Source organism: Mobula birostris, chromosome X, assembly GCF_030028105.1.
Source record: "Mobula birostris isolate sMobBir1 chromosome X, sMobBir1.hap1, whole genome shotgun sequence".
NCBI lineage: Eukaryota > Metazoa > Chordata > Chondrichthyes > Myliobatiformes > Myliobatidae > Mobula > Mobula birostris.
Genome location: NC_092402.1, coordinates 14,212,905 through 14,239,040, shown reverse-complemented (window position 1 = coordinate 14,239,040; position 26,136 = coordinate 14,212,905). Strand labels below are relative to the sequence as shown.

General features: G+C 42.2%; 1 protein-coding gene across 10 annotated transcripts in view; it reads left to right on the top strand.

Moving 5' to 3' along the window:
• The first annotated feature begins 316 nt into the window (after positions 1–316).
• srcin1a (SRC kinase signaling inhibitor 1a) overlaps positions 317–26,136 on the top strand; it is a 577,643-nt gene continuing 551,823 nt past the window's right edge. For 9 of the 10 annotated variants that reach the window (XM_072248748.1, XM_072248747.1, XM_072248743.1 and 6 more), the window contains exon 1: positions 317–496. In XM_072248748.1, coding sequence (XP_072104849.1) covers positions 475–496 — 22 coding nt within the window. In that variant the 5' untranslated portion in view covers positions 317–474. Of the gene's footprint in view, positions 535–26,136 lie in introns of all 10 variants that reach the window. The other variant, XM_072248750.1, reaches the window with a different exon arrangement.

Genomic DNA, 26,136 nt, shown 5'->3' with positions numbered 1-26,136 from the left:
GATCAGATGACCGTGTGGGGTTACACAGTCCTGTTCTGAGATACTTATCGGAATGGCTGCTAATAGAACGCGGCATAAACGGCCCGCGAGGGTCCCTGAACGGCTTTGCACAAGGATTGTGTCGCCAGCAACTGTCTGCTCCCACATACAGCAAGAGGAGTGGTCACGGACTCATTATAATATCAGTTGCAGGGGCTGGCACAATCGCAGACACCTATAGCAGCAAGGAGTGAGGGTCCTTTAAGTGCAGAACATATTAATCTGTCATGGGTTGATTCTTCATTCCTGATTTGCCTCTGTGCGCTCATACAGACACATACACACACACACACACATACACACACACATTCACACACACACACATACACATACACACGTACAAACACACATACACACATACTCTCCTTCTCTCTCACACAACTGAGCATCGCCAATGGTCTGCCGGATCTGAGCCACACGGAGTGGTCTTTCAAGATGGGAAATACCCCCTCTCAAGGCATGTCATCCAAATCTCCATGCATTGTTAAATAGCAGGTATTTATTTGTGTTCTGAAATGCAGCGTTGCTGGTGACTTGTACTGGGGGAAATCTGTTAATTCTGACAGGGAACTGACTGGCTCTGTTGACGCTAGTGAGAAGAATGAAAGGGGGTTTTTCCCAACTCCCTTTCAGGTAAGTGGGAAAGGGAAGCTCTTGCAAAAAAAAACATTTTCATTTTACCTCAGCTCACTATCTGTGTACTGCATGCCCGAAGGATACTGATCGTATTAATGTACAATGTCGTTTGCTTTTTTTTCACGCTCTCGTGGTATCACTGAAACTGGTTGAGAAGGTGTCTGGGCTACTCAATATAGGAGGGTCCGCCTGCTTCTCTCTCTCCTTTCCGCTGTGTATCTGTCTCACTGTTTTAGTGGTGCTGTTCCCCGAACACAATGGCAAAAGACTGATACTCACTGCTGCCGAGCACGGAGGGGATATCTGTCATGGCACCGGGCACGCTCGGTGCATTGCCTGGATCTGCGTATTTGCAAGGCGTTGTATGATCACCGGTGTCCGTTGCCAGACAGAATAACTGACATGTTTTATACGAGACCAAAGCTACCTGTGCAGAATGAGGGTCTGAGGATGCTTTGGCTTCCCTGGCAATACGTCTTGCTTATTAAATATAATTTGCAGCTATTTCCATGAATTGCAATTTCCCATTTTGCAAAAAAAATACGCGTTTTATTTTGGATGAAGTGCACGTGTGCGTCAGTATATGGGTGGTGTGTGTGTGTGTGTGTGTGTGTGTGTGTGTGCGTGTGTGTGTGTGTGTGTGTGTGTCTGTCTGTCTGTCTGTCTATCTGTCTATAAGTCTGTGCGTGCGCGCGCGTGCCTGCTTGCCTGCCGGTAAACTGGTTTATCCGAGTACTCGCTTCAGTCCACCCAACAAGGTGTGTCCAGTCATCGGTCGGGCCCTGGGTCGCTAGTGGAGGTTAGGTGGGTGTATGGTGGTACTAGTGGGGGTAGGAGGGGAGGTTGTCATAGAGGACAGGCAGGGTAGGTGCAAATGACAGTACCGCTCGAATCCCCCACCCTCCTCCCTTTAACCGGCGCCCAGTCGCGTGGGCTTGTCTCCCCTGGAATGGCTGTGTTAATAATTTATCCCGTTCCAAACCTCCCGCCCCCCACCCTCTTGTGAAAATGGACCGATGTTGGGATCGGGTGCTGGGGTGCTCCGGGTGTGTACAAATCCCACGATTTTAAGGGGGCGTTGTTCTCAGCGGCGAAGATAAGACGCGCCTTTGGGAAACAGTTCATAAATAAAGTTGCTGCACGGTTTTGTTGTAATTATCCAGGACACTTGCAAGCGGTGCTGAAAGGAGGCTACTTGACCCCGTTGCAGCACCGGCTTCCTCTCATAACCTAAGCAAGCTAGAGATACCATTGGTACTCTACGGGGCTTCAGTAAGGGTCTGATAGTGAGGTTCAAAGTCACACAGGAAGCAATTGAGGAGAAACTGATGTAGAGTAATCTGCCGAAGGGCCAGAAGTGACATAGAATTGTTTGCACCCCGCGAGTTGTTTTGATCAGGAACACGCTACCGGGAAAGGGCGAGCGACAGACGTATAACTTCCGAAAGCGACTTGGAATGATTGAGGAGGCGTGAAAATGGCAGGAAGGTGGGAAGGAGCCGAGGAGGGCGACTTCTACAGAGTCGGCACATTTCACATGGCCCAAGTGGTTTCCCAGCCTGTACCATCCGCCATTCTATTAATCAGTGCAGAACGTGATGAATAATTCATGCTGTTGTTGGTGGAAAAGGAACCCAGAGAAAACAGCAAAATTGTATTTATTGGCATTATTGTTGTGGTAGTCACTTAATGAAGGAACTTGTTTCATTTATATGGACTACTAGATCAGACTCATTTACTGTATATGGCAATAATCAGACTTCAGAGAATATTGTCTAAACATTTATTGACACGGGAATAGGTCTTGGCTGTTTGAAATTGCATGTGAATTTGAGCAGGGTTAGAACATTACAAAGCAGTACAGATTCAATGTTGTGCTGACCCTTTAACCTGATCCAAGATCAATCTAACCTTCCTTTCCACATCATCCTCCATTTTTCTTTCATACACGTGCCCATCAAGAGTCCCTAATGTATCTGCCTCTAACACCAACCTTGGAAGGGTGTTCCACACACCCACCACTCTCAGTGTAAAAAAAACTTACGTCTGATATCCCCTGTATATTTTCCTTCAATCGTATTAAAATTATGCCCCCTTGTGTATTAGTCACTTCCACCCTGTGGAAAAGTCTCTGGCTACCCACTCGATCAATGCCTCTTATCATTTTATACACATCTATCAAGTCACCTCTCAACCTTTCCAAAGAGAAAAACCTTAGCTTGCTCAACCTATCCTTACAAGACATGCTCTCTAGACCATACAAAATCCTGGTAAATCTCATCTGTATTCTCTCTATAGCTATGCACTCTATCTATTTCTCTTATCATCTTGTACATCTCTATCAAGTCACCTCTCATTCTCCTTTTCTCGAGAGAGAAAAGCCCTAGCTCACTCAACCTTTCCTCATAAGGCATCCCTTCTGGTCCAGGCAACATCCTGGTAAATCTCCTCTGCACCCTCTCTAAAGCTTCCTCATCCTTCCTATAATGAGGTAACTGGAACTGAACACAATATTCCAAGTGTGGTCTAACCAGAGTTTTATAGATGCACCAAATATGACTGTGATCGCCCACGTTATATGACATGGCACATAACGAACAGATATGTATATTATGTATATATATTATAGTGAGGTTGAGTTCATGAGTTGGTTCACTGTCCATTCAGAAATCTGATGGTGGAGAGGAAGAAGCTGTTTCTGAAACATTGAGTGTGTGTCTTCAGGGTCCTACATCTCCTCTCTGATTGTAGTAATGAGAGAGGGTGATGGGGATCCTTCATGATGGATGCCACTTTCTTGAAGCATCACCTTTTGAAGATGTCCTTGATGCTGGGGAAGGTAATGCCCACGATGAGGCTTGCTGAATTTACAACCTTCTGCAGATTTTTCCAAAACTGTGTTTGAATATCTACACATCCCATTGTCTGAATTCATGCAGTTATTGTTTGTGTATCTGTTGGCACTTTAACCATATTCCAGACAACTTCACAGCCACTTCGTACAGCCCATGTTATAATTCAGGAAATGTAGCAGCCATGTGTGCTCAGCAAGCTTCCACAGACAAATGCATCAGAATAGAGGGACATCACTTTAGTTCAGAGATGGGGAGGACTTTCTTTAGCTAGGGGTGGTAAATCTGTGGAATTCATTGCCACAGAAGGCTGTGGATGTCAAGTCATTGGGTATATTTAAAGCAGAGGTTGTTAGGTTCTTGTTAGTAAGAATGTCAAACGTTACAGGAGAATGGTGGAGCAGGCTTGATGGGCTGAATAACTGCTCCTTTGTCTTATGGCTTTCTGGTCTCATGGTCAAGCATTGCCCAGAACACTGGAGATATCTCTACTACATGTTGAATAGGACTTATAGGATTTTTTTAATGCCCTCTGGAAGTACAGTACTCCCTCTATACTGGTGTTGGGAGAGCTGGCTTAGATTCAGTGCCCATATCAAAGTTCAAAGTAAATTTATTATCAAAGTACATATATGTCACCATATACTATCTTCAGATTCACTTTCTTGCAGGCATTCACAATAGAACAGAGAAATACAATAGAATCAATGAAAAACCACACACAAAGACTGACATACAACCAATGTGCAAAAAGGCAAACTGTGCAATTAAAAAATAGTAAATAAGTAATACTGAGTTGTCGAGTTTTCGAAAGTGAGTCCATAGTTGTGGAATCAGTTCAGAGTTGAGGTGAGTGAAGTTATCCATAAACTCAACATTTAAGGAACAGCATCTTCTCCACCACCAGATTTCTGAATGGACAATAAACCAACCCATGAACACTACCATAGTACTTTTGCTCTTTTCTTGCATTACTTATTTAATATAATTTTTAAATATTTATTTATTATTGTAATTTATAGTATTTATATGTATTACACTGTACTGCTGATGCAAAGCAACAACTTTCACAGCATATGTCAGTGATATTAAATCTGATTCTCATTAAACCTGATTCTGACTCTGATTCTGCTTCAGGAACTTGATGGTTGAAGGGTAATAACTGTTCCTAAACCCAGTGGTGTGGGACCTAAGGCTTCTGTACCTTCTTCCTGATGGCAGCAGTGAGAAGAGAGCATGACCTGGATGGTGGGGGTCCCTGATGATGGATGCTGCTTCCTTGTGGCAGCGCTCCTTGTAGATGTGCTCAATGATGGAGGAGAGCTCTGCCCGTAAAGTCATTAGAGCAAAGGTTGAAGTTACGATCCCCTGGATGGGGCAAGATTGCTACACATTTGGTTAGAGTTGAGATGCCAGTTAAATCTACACCAGAGTCCACACACTAACTGATGGAGAAATGTAGAAATCACAAAGTTACTATTTGTTATGCATGGTAGTGCTTGCATGTTGTTGGCTGAGTTTCCAGCTGCTGTACAGTTCCGGTGGGAGTTGTGCCGTTTCAACAAGCACAGCTCACAGACGGTGAAGATTCTCACGAATTGTAACCCGGGGAGTTTGTCAAGGCTGTTAATTGGATTGAGATATTCCACAAATCTCACTGGCTCTCAAGCTGCAGGGATCTTGTCCACTCGTTTTTCTATCCTGAATAACAGATCATGACAACAAAATACTAGTTTTTGTGGAACATCGGAAAATATCAGAAAAAGCAAAACCACAAGGGTGAAATGTTCAGTTCCCTGGGCTGTCTGCAACACAAGGCAAGAGCAGTGTAATGGAATTGTCAGCCATCTGGTCACTGGCCAAAGATTCCATGCCAAATCTCCAGCTTGCTGGGATTCAAGATTCAAGATTGTTTAATGTTATTTCCAGCACACAGGTGTAAAGGAGAACAAAATAATTGTTACTCTGGATCCGATGCAGCACAAAAAAAACACAACAAATATAAATACATATATACAGTACTGTACAAAAGTGTTAGGCACATTTATATAACTAGGGTGCCTGAGACTTTTGCACAATACTGTATATATATATAAGCGGTGTCAAGAAAACAACCTCTCCCTCAATGTCACAAAAACAAAGGAGCTGGTTGTGGATTACAGGAGGAATGGAGACAGACTAACCCCTATTGATATCAATGGATCTGGGGTCGAGAGGTGAACAGCTTTAAGTTCCTCAGCATACACATCACTGAGGATCTCACATGGTCTTTACATATTGGTTATGTGGTGAAAAAGGCACAACAATGCCTCTTTGGTGTGGGTCCCCAGATCCTAAGAACTTTCTACAGGGGTACAATTCAGAGCATCCTGACTGGATGCATTGCTGTCTGGTATGGGAACTGTACTTCCCTCAATCGCAAGACTCTGCAGAGAGTGGTGTGGACAGCCCAGTGCATCTGTAGATGTGAACTTCCCACTATTCAGGACATTTACAAAGACAGATGTAAAAAGGGCCCGAAGGATCATTGGGGACCTCAGTCATCCTGACCACAAACTGTTTCAACTGCTACCATCTGGGAAATGGTAACGCAGCATAAAAGCCAGGACCAACAGGCTCCAAGACAGCTTCTTCCACCAGAATAAAACTCTTTTTGAGTCAGGTGGTCCTGGAGTGGATGCTATATAGCCTCCTCTCTGAAGGGAGTGGTGCAATCAATCTATGAGCAGGGTGGGTGGGATCCTGCATGATGTTACTGACATTTTTCCAGCACCATTCTGTATATACATTCTCGATGGTGGGTAGACTGGTGCCAGTGATGCATTCATACAGAAAAAGGCTGACAGCTGGCAACCACAGTCCACAACTCCCAGCTGGGTTCCATTTATCTTTTCTCAGTCTTTACTGTAAAAGGAGAGACCTGGCCACCAGACTAGGCAAGTGATCCCATCCAGGATCAATAATGCATTCAGGTAACATCCTAGGCCCAGTTTGAGGGCTTCCACAAGAACCTCTCAAGGACACACAGAGAGGTCCTAAAGTGCTGTCCACAGCACACCTCCTTGACATAGAAACTTTGTCTTCAGTTCCAAACAGGATGCAATGCAGCAGACAAAATTACAAGTAGGATAGATAAAGGGGATGCAGTGGTTGCTGTATATTTGGACTTTTACAAGGTGCCACACATGAGGCTGCTTACCAAGTTAAGAGCTCCTGGTATTACAGGAAAGTTACTGGCATGGTTAGAGTATTGGCTGATTGGTAGGAGGCAATGAGTGGGAAGAAAAGGATCCTTTTCTGGTTGGCTGCCAGTGACTAGTGGTGTTCCACAGGGTCAGTGTTGGGACTGCTTCTTTTTATGCTGTATATAAATGATTTAGATGATGGACTAGATGGCTTTGTTGCCAAGTTTGCAGATGATATGAAGATTGGTGGAGGAACAGTGTAGAGGAAACAGGTGGGCTACAGAAGGACTTAGACAGATTATGAGAATGGACAAGAGAGTGGCAAATGAAATACAATGTTGGAAAATACATGGTCATGCACTTGGGTAGTAGAAATAAATATGTGGATTATTTTCTAAGCAGGGAGAAAATGCAAAAATCTGAGATGCAAAGGGACTTGGGAGCCCTTGTGCAGAACACCCTAAAGGTTAACTTGCAGAAAAGATGTGCTGGCATTGGAGAGGGTTCAGAGGAGGTTAACAAGGATGATTCCAGGAATTAAAGGGTTATCAGACGAGAAATGTTTGATAGCTCTGGGTCTGTACTCGCAGGAATTTAGAAGGATGAGGGGAGATCTCATTGAAACCTTTCAAATGTTGAAAGGCCTGGACAGAGTAGATGTGGAAAGGATGTTTCCCATGGTGGGGGAGTCTAGGACAAGAGAGCACAGCCTCAGGATAGAGGAGTGTCCATTTAAAACAGAGATACAGAGAAATATCTTTAGCCAGCAGGCAGCTGTGGGGGACAGGTTGTTTGGTGTATTTAAGGCAGAACTTGATAGGTTCTGATTGGCCACAGCATCAAAGGTTATGGGGAGAAGACCAGGAAGTGGAGCTGAGGAGGGGAAATGATTGAATAGTGGAGCAGACTTGAGGGGCCAAATGCCTAATTCTGCTCCTATGTATTATGGTCTTATGGTCTAAGTAGTCATGTTTGGCATACACTCAGTGGCTATTTATTAGGTACACATGTTCGTTTATGCAAATATCTAATCAGCCAATCATGTGGCAGCTATTCAATGCATAAAAGCATGCAGACGTGGTCAAGAGGTTCAGTTGTTGTTCAGACCAAACATCAGAATGAGGAAGAAATCTGATCTAAGTGACATTGACTGTGAAATGACAGTTGGTGCCAGATGGGGTTGTTTTTGTATCTTGGAAACTGCTGATCACTGGGAATTTTCACACACAACAGTAGATTTTACAGGGAATGGTGCAGAAAACAAAAAGAAAAACAAACATCCAGTGAGTGGAAGTTCTGTGGGCAAAAATGCCTTGCTAATGAGAGAGGTCAGAGGAGAACGGTCAGACTGGTTCAAGCCGACAGGAAGGTGACAGTAACTTAAATAATCACGTGTTACAACAGTGGGATGCAGAAGGGTATTTTTAACCTTGAAGTGGATGTGCTACAGCAGCAGAACACCACAAAAATACACTCAATGGGCACTTTATTAGGTACAAGAGGTACCTAATGAAGTGCCACAGAGCGTATGTGCACAGCAAGATCACAAAAACAATAGAATAGCAACGATATAAAGTTCAATATTGATGTTGTGACTGAGGGATAAAAATGGCCTGGATGCAGCTGGTCTTACTTGTCTTCAGACAGAGTCATGCGATCTTTTTTTTAAGTGGGACATCAGATCATGTCATCGGAAGTTGGTCTATCATTGTCACATATATCAAGATACCTTGAGATGTTTTTGTTCACATGCTATCTCCTATGTTCTAGACTGCAGAAAATAATGTTACGTTACAGAGAAAGTGCAGTGCAGGTAGGCTAATAAGGTGCAAAAGCCATGGTAGGTAAACTGAAAGACCAGGAATGTTTAGAATCAGAATCAGGTTTAATATCACCAGCATATGTTAAGAAATTTATGTTATGTGGCAGCAGTACAATGCAATATATAACAAAAACTGTATATTATAGTAAAAATATATTTGTATTTGAAAAGTTAAATTAAGAGGCTCCTGGATAGGTACATGGAGCTTAGAAAAATAGAGGGCTATGGGCTAGGTAATATCTAAAGTGAGTACGTGTTCGGCACAGCATTGTGGGCCGAAGGGCCTGTATTGTGCTGCAGGTTTTCTATGTTTCTATGTTAAATATGTAGTGAAAAGAAAGGAGAAAAAAAAGTAGTGAGGTAGTGTTGATGGGTTCAATGTCCATTTAGGAATCAGATGGTAGAGGGAAAGAAGCTGTTCCTGAATCACTGAGTGTGTGCCTTCAGGCTCCTGTACCTCCTCCCTGATGGCAGAGGGGGAGAAGCTGTTCCTGAATCGTTGAGTGTGTGTCTTCAGACTCCTGTACCTCCTACGTGATGGCAGAGGGGAAGAAGCTGTTCCTGAATCGCTGAGTGTGTGTCTTCAGGCTCCTGTACCTCCTCCCTGATGGTAGCAGTGAGAACAGGGCATGTCCTGGGTGGTGGGGTCCTTATTGTACAAGAGGTCTGCTTAAGAGTCTGAAGACCGTGGGATAGAAGCTATCCTTGAGCCTTGTGGTGTGAACTGATGTAACACACACAAAATGTTGGAGGAGCACAGCAGGCCTGGCAGCATCTTTAGAAAAGAGTAAACAGTCGACATTTTGGCCCAAGACCCTTCATCAGGACTGGAAAGGAAGGGAGAAGCCAGAGTAAGAAGGTGGGGTGGGGTGGGGGGGAAGGAGGACAAGGTGGCAGGTGATAGGTGAAACCAGGAGAGGGGAAGTGGTGCAATAAAGAGCTGGGAAGTTATGAGGTGAAAGAAATAAAGGGCTGGAGAAGGCAGTAGCTAATGGGAGAAGACAGAAGACCATGGAAGAAAGGAAAGGGGGAGGAGCACCAAAGGGAGGTGATGGGCAGGTAAGGAGATAAGGTGAGAAAGGGAAACAGGAAATGTGGAATGGTGAGGGGGGGAGCAATGGAAGTTAGAGAAATTGATGTTCATGCCATCAAGTTGGAGGCTACCCAGACAAGGTGTTGCTCCTCCAACTTGAGTGTGGCCTCATCATGGCAGTAGAGGAGGCCATGAACTGACATATTAGAATGGGGATGAGAAGTAGAATTAAAATGTGTAGTCATTGGGAGATCCCACATTTTGTGGTGGACAGAGCAAAGGTGGTCAGCGAGGTGGTCTCCTAATCTACGTTGGGGCTCACCAATATACAGGAGGCCACAGCAGGGGCACCAGATACAGCAGATTACTCCAACACTAGCAGGTGAAGATGCTGCCTAACCTCCAGATTTCCTCCAGCATTTTGTGTTTGTTGCTTTGGATTTCCAGCATCTGCAGACCTCAGCTTTCTAGCACAGAAACATGACCTTTTCAGGAGCCAAAGAGTTGTTTTTGACCAAGTGAAACTTCTAAACTTGCACAGTTTCTTGTCGGAAGCAAGTGAACAATGAGGTTCTCATTGGCCTATGGTTAATCAAGAGAAACAATGGGACCTCCCACTGGCCTGGTTAAACATTACAATCACCTGGCCTGATGAGTGTAACTGAAAACCATCACATGCAGGTGATGGCAACGAGTAACAAGACACTATAAACTGCAGAAACAACACACATAAAAGTTGCTGGTGAACGCAGCAGGCCAGGCAGCATCTCTAGGAAGAGGTGCAGTCGACGTTTCAGGCCGAGACCCTTCATCAGGACTAACTGAAGGAAGAGTGAGTAAGGGATTTGAAAGTTGGAGGGGGAGGGGGAGGAGGAGATCCAAAATGATAGGAGAAGAAAGGAGGGGGAGGAATGGAGCCAAGAGCTGGACAGGTGATAGGCAAAAGGGATACGAGAGGATAATGGGACAGGAGGTCCGGGAAGAAAGACAAGGAGGGGGGACCCAGAGGATGGGCAAGGGGTATATTCAGAGGGACAGAGGGAGAAAAAGGAGAGTGAGAGAAAGAATGTGTGTATAAAAATAAGTAACAGATGGGGTACGAGAAACTTCCACCACCTCCAACGGGATCCCACCACTAAACACATCTTTCCCTCCTCCCCCCTCTCTCTGCATTCTGCAGGGATCGCTCCCTACGCGACTCCCTTGTCAATTCGTCCCCCCCATCCCTCCCCACTGATCTCCCTCCTGGCATTTATCCGTGTAAGCGGAACAAGTGCTACACATGCCCTTACACTTCCTCCCTTACCACCATTCAAGGCCCCAAACAGTCCTTCCAGGTGAGGCGACACTTCACCTGTGAGTCGGCTGGGGTGATATACTGCGTCCAGTGCTCCCGATGTGGCCTTTTATATATTGGCGAGACCCGATGCAGACTGGGAGACCGCTTTGCTGAACACCTACGCTCTGTCCGCCAGAGAAAGCAGGATCTCCCAGTGGCCACACATTTTAATTCCACATCCCATTCCCATTCTGACATGTCTATCCACGGCCTCCTCTACTGTAAAGATGAAGCCACACTCAGGCTTGAGGAACGACACCTTATATTCTGTCTGGGTAGCCTCCAACCTGATGGCATGAACATTGACTTCTCTAACTTCCGCTAATGCCCCACCTCCCCCTCATACACCATCTGTTATTTTTATACACTCATTCTTTCTCTCACTCTCCTTTTTCTCCCTCTGTCCCTCTGAATATACCTCTTGCCCATCCTCTGGGTCCCCCCCCTGTCTTTCTTCCCGGACCTCCTGTCCCATGATCCTCTCGTATCCCTTTTGCCAATCACCTGTCCGGCTCTTGGCTCCATCCCTCCCCCTCCTGTCTTCTCCTATCATTTTGGATCTCCCCCTCCCCCTCCAACTTTCAAATCCCTTACTCACTCTTCCTTCAGTTAGTCCTGACGAAGGGTCTCGGCCCGAAACGTCGACTGCACCTCCTCCTAGAGATGCTGCCTGGCCTGCTGCGTTCACCAGCAACTTTTATGTGTGTTGCTTGAATTTCCAGCATCTGCAGAATTCCTGTTGTTTGCGTTTTTAAACTGTAGAAAGTAGTCAGAATTGATAAGGTGAATGACAGAAACATAGGGTGACATAGAGAACAACTAGAAGTCATTCCAGAGCCTTTGGTTTTTGCAATGGATGACTTGTTTGCCTGCAACTCATAGGTATGTCCTTTGAGTTCATAAGAATAGTACCTGCGTTCGGCAATTCCTTGTAGTTTATAAGTCTTTTGCAATTCTCTGTGAGTTTGAAGTGTGTGTCAAGAATTTAAATGTGTATCATTAAAAAAGTAAACTAAACTCTGTTTAAACTGAAGTTCAAAGTAAATTTATTAAAAGTGCATATGTGTCACCATATACAGCCCTGAGATGCATTTTCTTGTGGGCATACTCAATAAATCCAAAGAAATAATAACCAGAACAGAATCAATGGAAGACCACACCAACTTGGGTGGTCACCCAGAGTGCAGAAGACAACAAACTGCAAATACAAAAGAAGAAATAAAACATGAGATGAAGAGTCCTAGAAAGTGAGTCCATAAGTTATGGGAGTATTAGGTTATTTTAGTGAGAAATTTCTCCTCCTTGGTAGGGAATGAGAGAGACCCACCGCTCAAATGGTGAGTATTGGCAACTAGAACTCGCACAGAGACTAGAAAGAGAAGTATGCTAGTTTTTGAAGAGTAGGTGGATGCAGTATAACTATAGTGAAGTTACCTATATTGGATAGGGCTTAAAGCAGGGGTTCCTAACCTGGGGTTCGTGAACCTTGGATGGGAAAAAATTTACATCTTTATTTTCACTACCTTCTAACTGACAATAAGCATTCCCTTTAATTATTTGTTCTTTTATTTAATATTTTAATAAATGTATTAACTGTAATATAATCAGTTTGTAATCCTGTGTATTTTATTTTATATATTTAAATACATTATTCTGTGAAGGAGTCCATAGGCTTCACCGGACTGACAAAGGGGTCCATGGCATAAAAATGGTTGGAAACCCCTGGTTTAAAGTCTTCTTTTGAATTTAAAGCTTCACAGATGGCGAACCCAATACCATCACAGTGGTACATGTTCTCAAGCTGTTGTACCTGCTGTCTGATGGAAGAGGGGAGAAGAGAGAATGGTTGAGTTGCGAGGAGGTTTTGATTATGCCTCATTGAAGAGATACCACCTCTAAGTGTATAACCCTCCTTCATTGTTGGACTACAGTGTCTAGAGTTTTGGATTTTAACTGCACTGCATGACTGAGTCAAGAGTGCAACCCACTCTTAAATAGCTGATATGAAGACAACTAAAGCAGCCACACTAGAAGATCCCAGGTGACCTCAGGAAGAACTGCAGGTGAGATGCTCTCAGGCATATGATCACACTGGTGTGGAATATAAATGCATTTGCTCCTGGTCAGTGAGTTCTATTGAAAGGAAATGAAGGTGGACTATACATGAAAGCAGCATACCTCGTACTTTGATGTTTATAGGCTGGAAGTAGGGAGCATGTTCTCCCTGGATGAGGGGTGGAGTCCATGCAGGATTGAAATTAGGGGAAAAATTTTCCACAGAGATGGTGGTGAAATTTTGGAATTCTCTACTCTGAATGGTTGTGGAGGGTCAGTTGTTGAACATATTCAGAAAAGAGCCCAAGATATTTATTTATTTAGAGATACAGCATGGAAAAAGCCCTTCTGGCCCAACAAGCCGCATCACCTAGCAACCCACTTAATTAACATTAACCTAGACATAGGACAATTTACAATGATCAATTAACCCTCTAACTGGTACGGTTTTGGACTGTGGGAGGAAACTGGAGCATCCGGACGAAACTCACACAGTCATGGGGAGAACATACAAACCCCTTACAGATAGTGCCAGAATTGAACTCTGATGTTGTGAGCTGTAACAGAGTCGAACAAAACTGCTACACCACGAGGACCACAAACTTGCCATAGGCTTTGGAGGCTTGCATGCCTCAATAATGTGGAGAGCCATGTTAGCTAGAGTCAGGGCCTTGTGCTTTGGCTTTTGGTAGGGTCACCCCCAGATCAAAGGATAGAGGCCAGACTAAGAGTGCTCTGCTGGTCCTCAATGTTTGGGGGTTCAGCTCAGTGCTAACAACCCTGACTTGTAAAATAACATTGTTACAGAAACAGCAATGATGGTATGTGTGACGGTATGCAGAGACATAGATGGAGGACTTTCATTGCTGTCCTAAACACCAGTGGCATAATGAGCAGTAAGTAAGAAACCACTACATTACTGTGGTGCTCCATAAATATAAATTAACAATTATATATTAATATATATAATATTCTGGATATAAAGGAAATTAAGGGATGTAATGATAATGCAGGAACATGGATTGAAATAGGTAGCATAGCAGGGTGGTTCAATAGTGCAATGGTTAGCACATAGCTTTACTGCACCAGTGATCACTGACTGGGGTTCAATTCCCATCACTGCCTATAAGGAATCTGTATGTTCTCCCCGTGATTGCATAGGGTTTCCTTGGGGTGCTCCAGTTTCCTCCCACATTCAAAGGTGTATGGTTAGAGTTAGTGAGTTGTGGGCATGCTATGTTGCTGTCAGAAACACAACACTTGTGTGCTGCCCAGCACAATCCTTGCTGGTTTGATTTGACATGAAATGCCAGACTTCACTGTAAGTTTCAATGTACATATGACAAATAAAGCTATTTTCTTTCTTTAGCCTTGGATGAGCAAACTCAAAGAGCTAAACAACATATTCCTGCTTCTGTTTTTGTTCTTACCATGGCTTACTGATTCTTGGTAGTTAGGGTTAATTGTTCAAACCCAGCCCCTTTGCCAAGAGCGACTGAAAGAGTTGACCAGTGCAAGCTCCAGAGTGTGTGGCTGATACGCAATGCTGGTCACCAGGCAACAGAGGCAAACCTCGAGAGTAAACACTCTTTCCATGAATCTATATGAAATCAAATAACCATGGGGATTCTCCTTACAGTATATCAAAAAGTTTGAAGTATGTATACATCACCATAAACTATCCTGAGATTCATTTCCTTGCGGGCATTTACAGTAGAAAAAAGAAATACAATAGAATCAATGAAAAACTGCACACAAACAGCCAACGTGCAAAAGACAAAAAAGCTAATAATAAGTAAATAAATAAATAAATCATACTGCGAACATGAGTTGTGGAGTCCTTGAGAGTGAGTGCGTAGGGATCTGCCGGTGAGGAAGTTGAGGATCCAGTGCGCAAGGTATTGAGACCTAGGCCTTGGAGCTATTGATTAGTTTTGAGGGGATGATAATGTTGAATGCTGTGCTGTACTCAATGACGAGTATCCTGATGTATGCATCTTCACTCTCCAGATGTTCCAGGGCTGGGTGAAGAGCAAAGGAATTGAAATCTGCTGTTGACTTGTTGTGATGGTAGGCAAATAGGAGAAGATCTAAGTCTTCAGGCAGAGGTTGATATGTTTCATCACCAACTCTCAAATCATTTCATCACAGTGGGTGTAAGTGCTACTGGGCGATAATCCTTGAGGCAGGTTATCACCTTCTTCTCTGGGCACCTTTATAATTTCCTGATTTCTTTATTGGTCTCCATCTCCCTTTACTTGTAGCTTTCCCTAAGCCCATAAACATCCAGTTACTTCTCCAGATCTGACGACTTCCACTTCTCACATCTTCACTGCCCGACTATTGCCTTCAGCTGAAGGAGCCTAAATTATAGAATTCCTTCTCCATGCTATTTAAGCACTAAACATTCCTTTCCTTTACATCATTACCTGGAACTTCTTATTTGGCCAAATGATTATCTGTTCATTATTCTTCAACTCTTGTTTGACTTGGTGTCACCCTTTGTTGAAATGCCTTCATGAAATGTCTAAGGTGGTCAATATACCAAAGTTGTTGCGGTTGTCTATAAATAGAAGGTGTTGTTAACACATATGTAGGTCTTGAATATTTTACTTTAACCCATAGTAATTGAAAATGAAAGTGTGAAGATCTACTTAGAGAATTCTTTTTTCTTTTCCTCAGTATAAAATTCAGTGTCAGGAAAATATTTTGTAAAGGCTATCATACAGTCATGTAAGAATATGGCTTACAAAATGTGGTTAATCTCGATTAATTTTATTGATCTGCATTAATGTCATGTTTTGACTTGAGGCTTAGATGGGAGATGGCTGGTGGTATATCTGATTTGGTAAAACTAGAGTTATAACAGAAGACTCTCAGTATCCAAGTGCTGTTCATTATAATTACCAATTTGGATGCAATTTATTGTAGAAACCAAAAGTTAATGCATAGACCAAAAGATTTTCTTTTATTACTCAAGATGAATTCTTTTTCCAAAAAATAAGTGGAAAAAACCAACTCTATTCTGAATTAGAAATCAAAATGGGAAACTTCAAGCCCTACGTAAGGATGAACAGATCAGGACTTTATTCCCTGGAGCTTAGGAGAGTGAGAGAAGATTTGATAGAGGTGCACAAAATTGAGCGGTTTAAGTAGGGTAAATGCAAGCAGGCTTTTTCTACTGAGGTTGAGTGGGACTAGAACTAGAGGTCATGGTTTAGGGGTCAAAGGGGAAGTTCTTGCAGGGGTTCTCAACCTGGGGTCCAAGGACTCCTCGGTTAATCGTAGGGATCCATGGCATAAAAAAGTTCAGGAACCCCTGACTTAGAGGGTGGTGTGAGTGTGCAATGAGCTGCCAGCAGAAGTGGTGGATGCGGGTTTGATTGCTACATTTGGATAAGCACATGGATGGGAAGGGTGTGAAGGGATATGGTCCAGGTGCGGATTGATGAGACTGGGCAGAATAACGGTTCAGCATGGACTAGGTGAGCCAAAGGTTCTGTTTCTGTGTTGTAATGCTCTAAGACTCAATTCTATACGAAGATAGGTGCTTGTGCTTTAATACACCTTCATTGACTATACTTTAGGAACTATATAATTGGTTGTAACATTCTTTAGGACATTGTGAAATGCTGACTAGTGATTTGAAGGGTATAGTAGGGTGGGGGAAATAAAATAGAATCTCTTCAGCAAAATTCTGCCTTGCCTGTTAACAGGTAGCATGATTAAGCCGATGCATACTATCTCCAGATGAATCTGTTTTAGCAGAAAATCCAAGTACTGTCAAAGATCAAGATAGTTTAATGTCATTTCCAGTACGCAAGTGTAAAGAGGAATGAAATAATTGTTACTCTGGATCCAAAGCAGCACAAAAAAATAAATAAGATAAAAACACAATAAATATAAATACGTAAGATAGCTTGTATATATAGATTGATTGCATGTCCATAAAGTGACGTTAGGCATAGTAGAGTCCGTACATAAGGTGACTCTGATGGGAAATGATAAAGTAGTGATGGTTGGGGGTGTGGGGGTGTGGAGGTGTTGACCAGCTTTACTGCTTAGGGAAACTAACTGCTTCTGTCTCTGGTAGTCCTGGCGTGGATGCTACGTAACCTCTTCCCTGATGGGAGTGGGACAAGCAGTCCACGAGCAGGTGGGTTCTCTGCAAAAGTGTAAGGTGCAGGGAATGTTTCCTCTTTGAACATAGATGGATGATGTGACTGCACTTGAAGTACATGGGAATGTTATATTAATCAGCAAATAGTCAGTGTCAAGTGTCAGAGCCATTAGGCAGTCTATGTGATTTGACGGCTGCTATTAAAAAATGTCATGAGATTGTTTTGTGCTTGAAATATTGATGTGATGGAGGTCTACAGATAGATTCTCACGACTGCAGTACATTTCTGTTATGAACTGAGGGGGCAAAGTAGCCAATATATCCATGGAGATTTCATCATGTGACTTTTCTCCAACCATCCCGCCAACATTCCTTTGCTATTGGTCATCTCATTCGTCCATAATTTCTTTAAGCCTCGCCTTACTGTGGTTGAGTGGAGATGTAAGAATGTTCTTAACAAACTGATAGGATCTGATTGGATGCCACTTTAGTCAGTCAAATAACTTTTTATAATTCTGTTGACAATATTTTCAGAATTAATAAATGTGTACAGAAAGGACTTCCCAAAGTGCATTACCCTGCACTTGTCTGGACCACTCTTCCAGCTGATTTATACTCTCAGTTTGCTAGGTAACCTTCTTTGCTAATTGCAAGTCTACCAATTTTGATGTCATTGGCAAACATACTAATTAGGTAATCTACATTCTCATCCAAGACATTTATATGTATTGCAAACAACAAGAGATACCAGCACCAATTGCTGCAGTATGCCACTACTAATCTGAAGATATGCCACCCAACAATCCCCTCTGTCTCCTATCACCAAATCAATTTTGATTCCAGTTTGACAATATGCCTGGGGTGCCTTGTGCCTCAACCTTCTGGACAAGTCTACCATGCAAGAAGTTCTCAAGAGCCTTATTCAAGTCCATATCTATTGTCCTGCTTTCATCAATTTCCTTAGTTACCTCCTCAAAATGGTTGATCAACTTTGTGAGATGTGTCCTCTCCTGCACAAGGTTATGCTGATCTAAGCTAATCAGTTCCAAGTGAACATAAATCCTCTCCCTTAGCACCACTTCCATTAACTTTCCCACCACTAATGTTCACTGGTCCGTGGTTTGTAGGCTTACTGCTACCTTTTTTGAACATGGAGGGGGGGTATCCTCAATTCATCTGGTACCTTACATGATACAAAAAATTTGTCAGAGCCCCTGCAATCTCTTCCTTTGCTTCCCATAGCATTCTGGTGTTGATTCCCATCCAGCCCTAGGGACTTATCTAACCTAATGTATTACAGTATTTCCAGCACTTCCTCTTTCCTCAAGCTGACATGGTCCAGAATACTCCCCAACCTCCTCATCTTTCTCCTTGATGAAGACGGATGAGAAATATTCCAACAGAACCTCACTCGTATTCCCTTGCTCCATGTGTAGATGGAACCCATTATTTTCTTAGCTACCTCCTGCTTCCAGAAACAAAAAAAAAAGACTCTCTTTAATCCTATATACCATGGTCATTTCAGGCCCTTTTTGCCCTTCTAATTTATTTTATAGTTCTCTCCTCTATTCCCTATAAACCTCAAAGGACTCATTCGATATCAATTATCATTTCAATGTGCTTGTATTATGGTGAAACCCTCACAATAAGCTAAGGTCAGAATAGATAAAAGGTCTGAGTAACAAGTAGACTGGTAGAGAAGTAAGGGGTGGAGTGAAGGGACAGCTTGGGAGGGGAGGTGGAACTGCAATTTCCAGTCTTGTGTAAGAACCTATTAGGAGGTAAAGAAAGTGGTTTGTGTTTGTGTGCTTCAATCCCTGGAGATAAATTGGTGCAAAATTATTTATGATTCAGAACATTGATTGGCACAATAAAGCAGTCTTCCTTTGGGACAACCATCCCTCATCTCCAATAAGTTGAATGTGGAAATTACGTAATAAATCTGGTGTTATTTGTTGATGATTTTGCTCCTTCAGTAAACTGTTCTCCCCATTACAACCAATTGAAAAAGAAGTATGATCACTCAAGGAACGGCTCGGCGATTTGGTTTTCCATACCCATCAGTGTGAAAGCCATAAGATATTGCATGTAACCTGTTCCAGTCCTGATGAAGGGTCTCATTCCGAAACACTGGCTCTTTATTCCTCACCATAGATGCTACCTGAGCTGCAGAGTTCCTCCAGCATTGTGTAGGTGTTACTCTGGTCACCTTTGCCTGGTTGAATCCTTTTGATGTAGTATCTTTGTGACCACTATCCTCAGAGACAAAATGTTGGATCTGTTGTTTTTAAAAAATGTTAATTAATTTCATAGTGGAAAGTGGCAGTCACCAGAAAAGCATTCCTAAAAAAAAGGTGGACAAACTGTTTCTAAGATGGATCACAGGAAAAGCATGCTGCTGACATCAGCATAGCAAATTTACCCTGACTATAATTACAAAAACCTACTGAATAAGGACTTGTGCAAAGGAAGCTATTTATCATACAGACAATATTTTTCAGATAAGAGTTTAAACACATCTTTCCTGTCATATTCTAGTGTCAGTTATGGGGTACAGTCAATAATTACAAGATCTTTCATAAAATAGCAATAAGATCTGTCTGTACTGTACACTTAATGATGCTAAATATTAAATATTTACATTTTTTTTGTTCAGTCAGCATTCACACAGAAGACATTGGGGGATTTGAGCTGTGCCTTAAATGGGAGCTGTTGGGGCTGCCCTCCTTACAATGGAAGGGAAAAAAACTACTGAGTTTATGTAGTGTCCCAAGAATGATTTTTTTTAAGGAATAAACCATTGTCAGTGTGTTTCAGAGACCATATGACGCAGGAGCAGAATTAGGCTATTTCGCCCATTGAGTCTGCTTCGCCATTCCATCATGGCTGATCTATTTTCCCTCTCAATCCCATTCTTCAGTCTTCTCGCCATAACTTTTGACATCCTTACAAAACAAGGACCTATCAAACTCTCTGCTTTAAATATACCCAATGACTTGGCCTCCGCTACAATCTGTGACAATGAATTAGACTGATTCACTACACTCTAAAGAAATTCCTCCTTATCTCTGTTCTAAAGGGACATCTGTCTACTCTGAGGCTGTGCCCTCTGGTCCCTAGACTCCCCCACCATAGGAAACATCTAGGCTTTTCAATATTCAATAGGTTTCAATGACATCTCCCTTCATTCTTCTAAATCCAGTGAGTACAGTGTATAAGGAAAAACTCACTTGTCAAACAAATAATATTCTTCATATTCCCATCAACACACAAGATTCTGCAGATGCTGGAAATACAGAGTAATACATACAAAATTCTAAAGGCTAAAACAATTACTCCTCATCTCTGTTCTGAAGGGACATCCTTGTGTTCTGAGGTTGTGTCCTCTGGTTCTGGACTCACCCACGATTGGAGCGGAGATACCACTATTGGGTGCCAATTTTCTAGAGTAGAGTACTCTGAACCCTGAACCCCACTCTGGGAAGTTGGTTATCTATTCGAGGGGAACACTTTGCTGTACTCTGGGCAAGCTGCATTAGGTGTATAATGTTTACATGAGACATTGAAGTGTTCTCTTGGACAAAATCAATGTTTCCCAAGTAAAATTTGGAAAATTAGAGAAGTTTTCTACCTGACCATCCTTTTCCATATTTGGTTGCATGGTCCACCTTCCTTTCCTATCAGACTCCATCATCTGTGCCCTTGTTGCTTCAACTCTGGGTGAGGCACACTGGCATAGAAATTAATGTAATCGCTCTACAGCACTAGCGATCACCAATCAGTGTTTGATTCCTGCTGCTGTTTGTAATGTATTTGCACATTCTCCCTATGACTTGTGGGTTTCCTCTGGTTAGTCAGTTGTGGGCATGTTATGTTGGCACCAAAAGCATGGCAGCTCTCGCGAGCTGTCCCAAGCACAAACATTGGATAGTGTTTTGACACAAAATGCTGAATTTCACTTGTGTTGGTTTCAATATACAGGTGATGAATAAAACTAATCTTATCACCTCCCACCCTCTGTCGCTACCTCCACCCCTGCTACCTCCATCTGCCAATCACTCATCTTCACTTGGATTCACCTATCATTGCCAGCTATTGCACCACACCTCACCATCACTTATTTATACTGGCTACCTCCCTTCTGCTCCTACAGTTTAGAACACAGGACATACAATATACACAGTACCAGCCCCTCTGCCCATGACATTGCACTGACCCCTTAACCTACTCCAAGATCAATATAACCCTTCCCTCCCTCATTGCCCTCTATTTTTCAGTCACCCTTCCAAGGGGCTCTTAAATGTCCCTGATGTATCTGCCTCTATCACCACCACTGGCATAAGTTCCATGCAGCTACCATTCTCTGTAGCTTGCCTTAGACTTCCCCCCATATTTTTCTCCCAACAATTAAAGTTATGCCCCATTGTATTAGCCATTTCCACCCTGGGAAAAAATCTTTGGCTGTCCTCTCTACCTATGCCTCTTATCATCTTGTACATCTCTATCAAGTCACCTCTCATCCTCCCTTCTCTCCAAAGAGAAAAACCCTAGCTCTCACAACCTATCTGACCAGCTTATTCCCCATTTTAAATGATGAATGTCCTGTTGCCTGTTTATTCCCCTCCATAAATGCTGCCTGACTTTTTCAGTTCCTCCAGCACTTTGTGTGTGCTGCCCTTTATCTTTCTGCTTTCAAGAGATCTTGCTATGTATATCTGGAATGCAATACTCTAATCCTGATTTAGTTCAAAGTAAATTTATTATCAAAATACGTATATGTCACCATTTTCTTGTGGGCATTCATAGTAGAACAAAGGAATATAATGAAAAATGCTACACACAAAGAAAGAATGACAAACAAACAATGTGTAAAAAAGACAGACTGTACAAATACAAAACAAGCTAATAATAATAATCAGAATCAGGTTTAATATCATTGGCATATGTTATGAAATTTGTTGTTATGTGATGGCAGTATATTGCAATACATAATAATAAAAACTATAAATTACAATTAAATTAAGTATATATTAAAAAAGTTAAGTAAGTAATGCAAAGAGAAAACAAAATAATGAGGTAGTGTTCATAGGTTTAATTTCCTTTCAGAAATGTGATGGCAGAGGGGAACAAGCTGTTTCTGAATCAGTGAGTGTGTGTCTTCAGGTTCCTGTACCTCCTCCCTGATGGTAGCAATTAATGATGGATGCCACTTTTTCAAGGCATCGCTCCTTGAAGATGTTCTGGATACTGGGGAGGCTAGTGCCCAAAATGGAGCTGACTAAGTTCACAATTCTCTGCAGCTTATTTCAATCCTGTGTAGTTTCCGCGCCCCCCACCACCCAATGCCAGATGGTGATGCACCCAGTCTGAATGCTCTCCACGGTATAGCTGTAGAAATTTGTGAGTGTCTTTGGTGACATAACAAATCTCCTCAAACTCCTAATGAAATACAGTCGCTGTCGTGCTTTCATTGTAACTGCATCGATATGTTGGGCCCAGGATAGATCCTCAGAGATGTTGACACCCAGGCAATAAATAAATAAACAAATAATATGAGGTACGTGAGTTTTAGAGTCCTTTAAAGTAAATCTGTAGGTTGATTTAACTTCCAAAATAGAAATTGAAACCAGCTATGGAAGCCTGATTAAGTGAAAGGCACTTTATCTTGCTTTGTTTGTCGGAGAAGCAGGAGCAGTTCTCCCTCTTGCATTCACTCCCGCAGACTTTATTGCTGGGAACCAACAGGACATATTCACTGCTCAAAATTTAAGTACCCCTTCTAATCAACCTATTGTGCTGGTGATGAATCTTCAGTGAAACTCTTCAGGTAGTGTAACCTTCCTGGTTTACCCCCTCCACCCACCCCCACAAGGTCAAGGCCAAGGCCAGTAATTTCTTTTCTTTCAACAAAATTCAAAGTAAATTTTATTATCAAAGTACAGATATGTCACCATGTACAACCGTCTGATTCATTTTTTTGCGGGCATAGTCTAAATCTATAGAATAATAATTATAACAGAATCAATGAAAGACTGCCCAACTAGAGCATTCAACCAGGGTGCAGAAGACAACAAACTGTGCAAATACAAATACAAACAAACAAATAAGCAAGCAAGCAAGCAAGCAAAAAATATTGAGAACATGAGATGAAGAGTCCTTGAAAGTGAGTCCATATGTTGTGGGAACATTTCAATAATGGGGTGAGTGAAGTTGAGTGAAGTTATCCCCTTTGGTTCAAGAGCCTGATGGTTGAGGGGTAATAACTGCTCCCGAACCTGGTGGTGTGAGTCCACAGGCTTTCTGATGGCGGCAGCAAGAAGAGAGCATGTCCTGGATGGTGGGGGTCCCTGATGATGGATGCTACTTTCCTGCATCTGCATTTCATGTAGATGTGCTCAATGGTGGGGAGGGCTTTACCCATGATGGACGGTCATATCCACTAGTTTTTGTTGGATTTTTCATTCAAGGGCATTGGTGTTTCCATACCAAGCTGTGATGCAGCCAATCAATATGCTCTCCAGTTTGTCAAACTTTCAGATGTCATGCTGAATCTCCACAAGCTCTTAAGGAAATAGAGGCACAGCTATGCTTTCTTCATAATTGCACTTACGTGCTGGGCCCAGGAGAGTTTATCCAATTCCTATTTGAAAGTTCATGCTTCCACTGACCTTTCAGACAATGCGTTCAATATCACTGTAAGCTCTGCATTATACAAAATTAGTTCTGTATTCTTCCAGTTCTGCTAATCTCTAAGATCCTTGTCTCCAGTTATTGACTTTTAAAAGTAGAAGCAGCATTTTTTTTCAATAAAGTGCACCCTGTACTGTTGTCCTCATCACAGCCCATTTGTGAAGAAATTGAACCAAGTAAGGTTGAATAAATTCAAGATCAAGATTCGAGATTTTTTAATGTCATTTCCAGTACACAAGTGTAAAGGAGAACAAAATAATTATTACTCCAGATCTGATGCAGCGCAAAAAAAAACACGATAAGATGAATACAATAATAAAAAAACATAATAAATATAAATACATAAGATAATGTAGATGCATAGATTAATTGTATGTGCATAAAATGATGCTAGGCACAGAAGTGTCTATACATAAAGTGACTGACAGGAAATGATAAAGTATGGTGGATGGGGGGTGTGGAGGGGGGCAGTTAGTGGGTGGAGGTGTTGAGTTCCTGAAGTGAATGGGACATACAGATGGGAATATGTTTGTATACACCCATGAAAATGAAATTCTAGATATATATAAGAACACGATCTCTTGGGTTTGTTCTGCCAGTCAATAATATCATGGCTGATTGATCAGTATTTCAAATCTACTTTTTCCCCAATTCATATAAGCGATAACATCTAAAAATGTTAATAAGTCTGAAAAGATTATTTTTACTTTGAATATATTTCACCTCCTCGACTGTGAAATAAAGAATTCCAAAGATTCACAACTCATTGCCAGAAGATACAAAATCTTCTGCAGATGTTAGGAATCTGGATCAACCCACACAAAATGCTGGAGGAACTCAGTGGGCCAGGCAGCATCTGTGGAGGGAAATGAACAAGAAATTAAGCAGATGCTGGAAATGCAGAATAACATGCACAAAATGCTGGAAGAACTCAGTAGATCAGGCAGCATCTACGGAGGGGGTATAAACATTTTGGCCAAGACCACCTGCAGCTGCCTCAATGAACTCTCCATTTTATCTCCCTTGGTTCAATCCCTTTCCATCTACGTCCGCGACACTTTGCATATTCTTACTCTCTTCAACCACTTTCAATTCCTTGGCCCTGATCCATTTTCACCATGGATGTATTGGAGAGGAGGTTCACGAGAAAGGGTCTGAGAATGAAAGGGTTAAAGTATGAGGAGAGTTTGATGGCTCTGAGCCTGTACTTGCTGGAGTTTAGAAGAATGAGGGGGGATTTCATTGAAATTTATCGAATATTGAAAGGCCTAGATAGAGTCGACGTGGAGAGGATGTTTCCTATAATGGGGGAGTCTACGATCAGAGGGCCAGCCTCAGAATATAAGGACGCCCATTTAGAACAGAGATGAGAAGGAATTTCTTTAGCCAGAGGGTAATGAATCTGTGGAATTCATTGCCACACACGATTGTGCAGGTCAAGTCATTGGGAATATTTAAAGCAGAGATTGATATGTTCTTGATCAGTGTCAAAGGTAATAGGGAGAAGGAAGGAGAATGGGTTGAGAGGGATAATAGATCAGCCATGATGGAATGGTAGAGAAGAAATGGCCTAATTCTGCTATGTCATGATATTTTGGTCTAGTCTTCTATATTTCACTAATACTCTCTGTTAACCAGCTGTCTCTTTTTCAAATGTATCCATGATTCAGTAACCCAAGGACCTTTGCTATCATTTGCAACAGACACAAAATGCTGGAGAAACTCAGCAGGTCAGGTAGCATCCATGAAAAAGAATAAATAGTCAACGTTTTGGGTCAAAACCTTTCTTCAGGACCAAATCCAAATCCAAATCCAATTGATCACTATTATTTTTAAGGAGTAGCATTTTAATAAATATCTCAAACATAGACTCGAAGTTGATAAGGTGACCCAGCCTAAATCAATGATGTTAAAAGAAACACTTAAAATATTCAAGATTCAGGAAAGCATGGCAGATTTGAAGGAAGGACAGAACTAAAACAATTAGTAGGAGGTGAAGTAACATCACAATCAGAATCACATTTATTATCTTTGACATGTGTCAAGAAATTTGTTGTTTTGCGACAGCAGTACAGTGCAATTTATAAAAAGTTGCAATGAGATAGTGCAAAACGAGAACAAAATAGTGAGCCACACAAACAAAATGCTGGAGGAACTCATCAGGTCAGGCAGCATCTATGGAGAGAAATAAAGAGTCAATATTTTGGGATGAGACCCTTCATCAGGACTGGAATAGCAGGGGGCAGAAGCCAGAATAAGTAGGTGGAGAGAGGGAAAGGAGTACAAGCTGACAAGTGATAGGTGAGACTAGGTGGGTGGTTGGGGGAAGGGGGAATGAAATGAGATGCCAGGATGTGATAGGTGG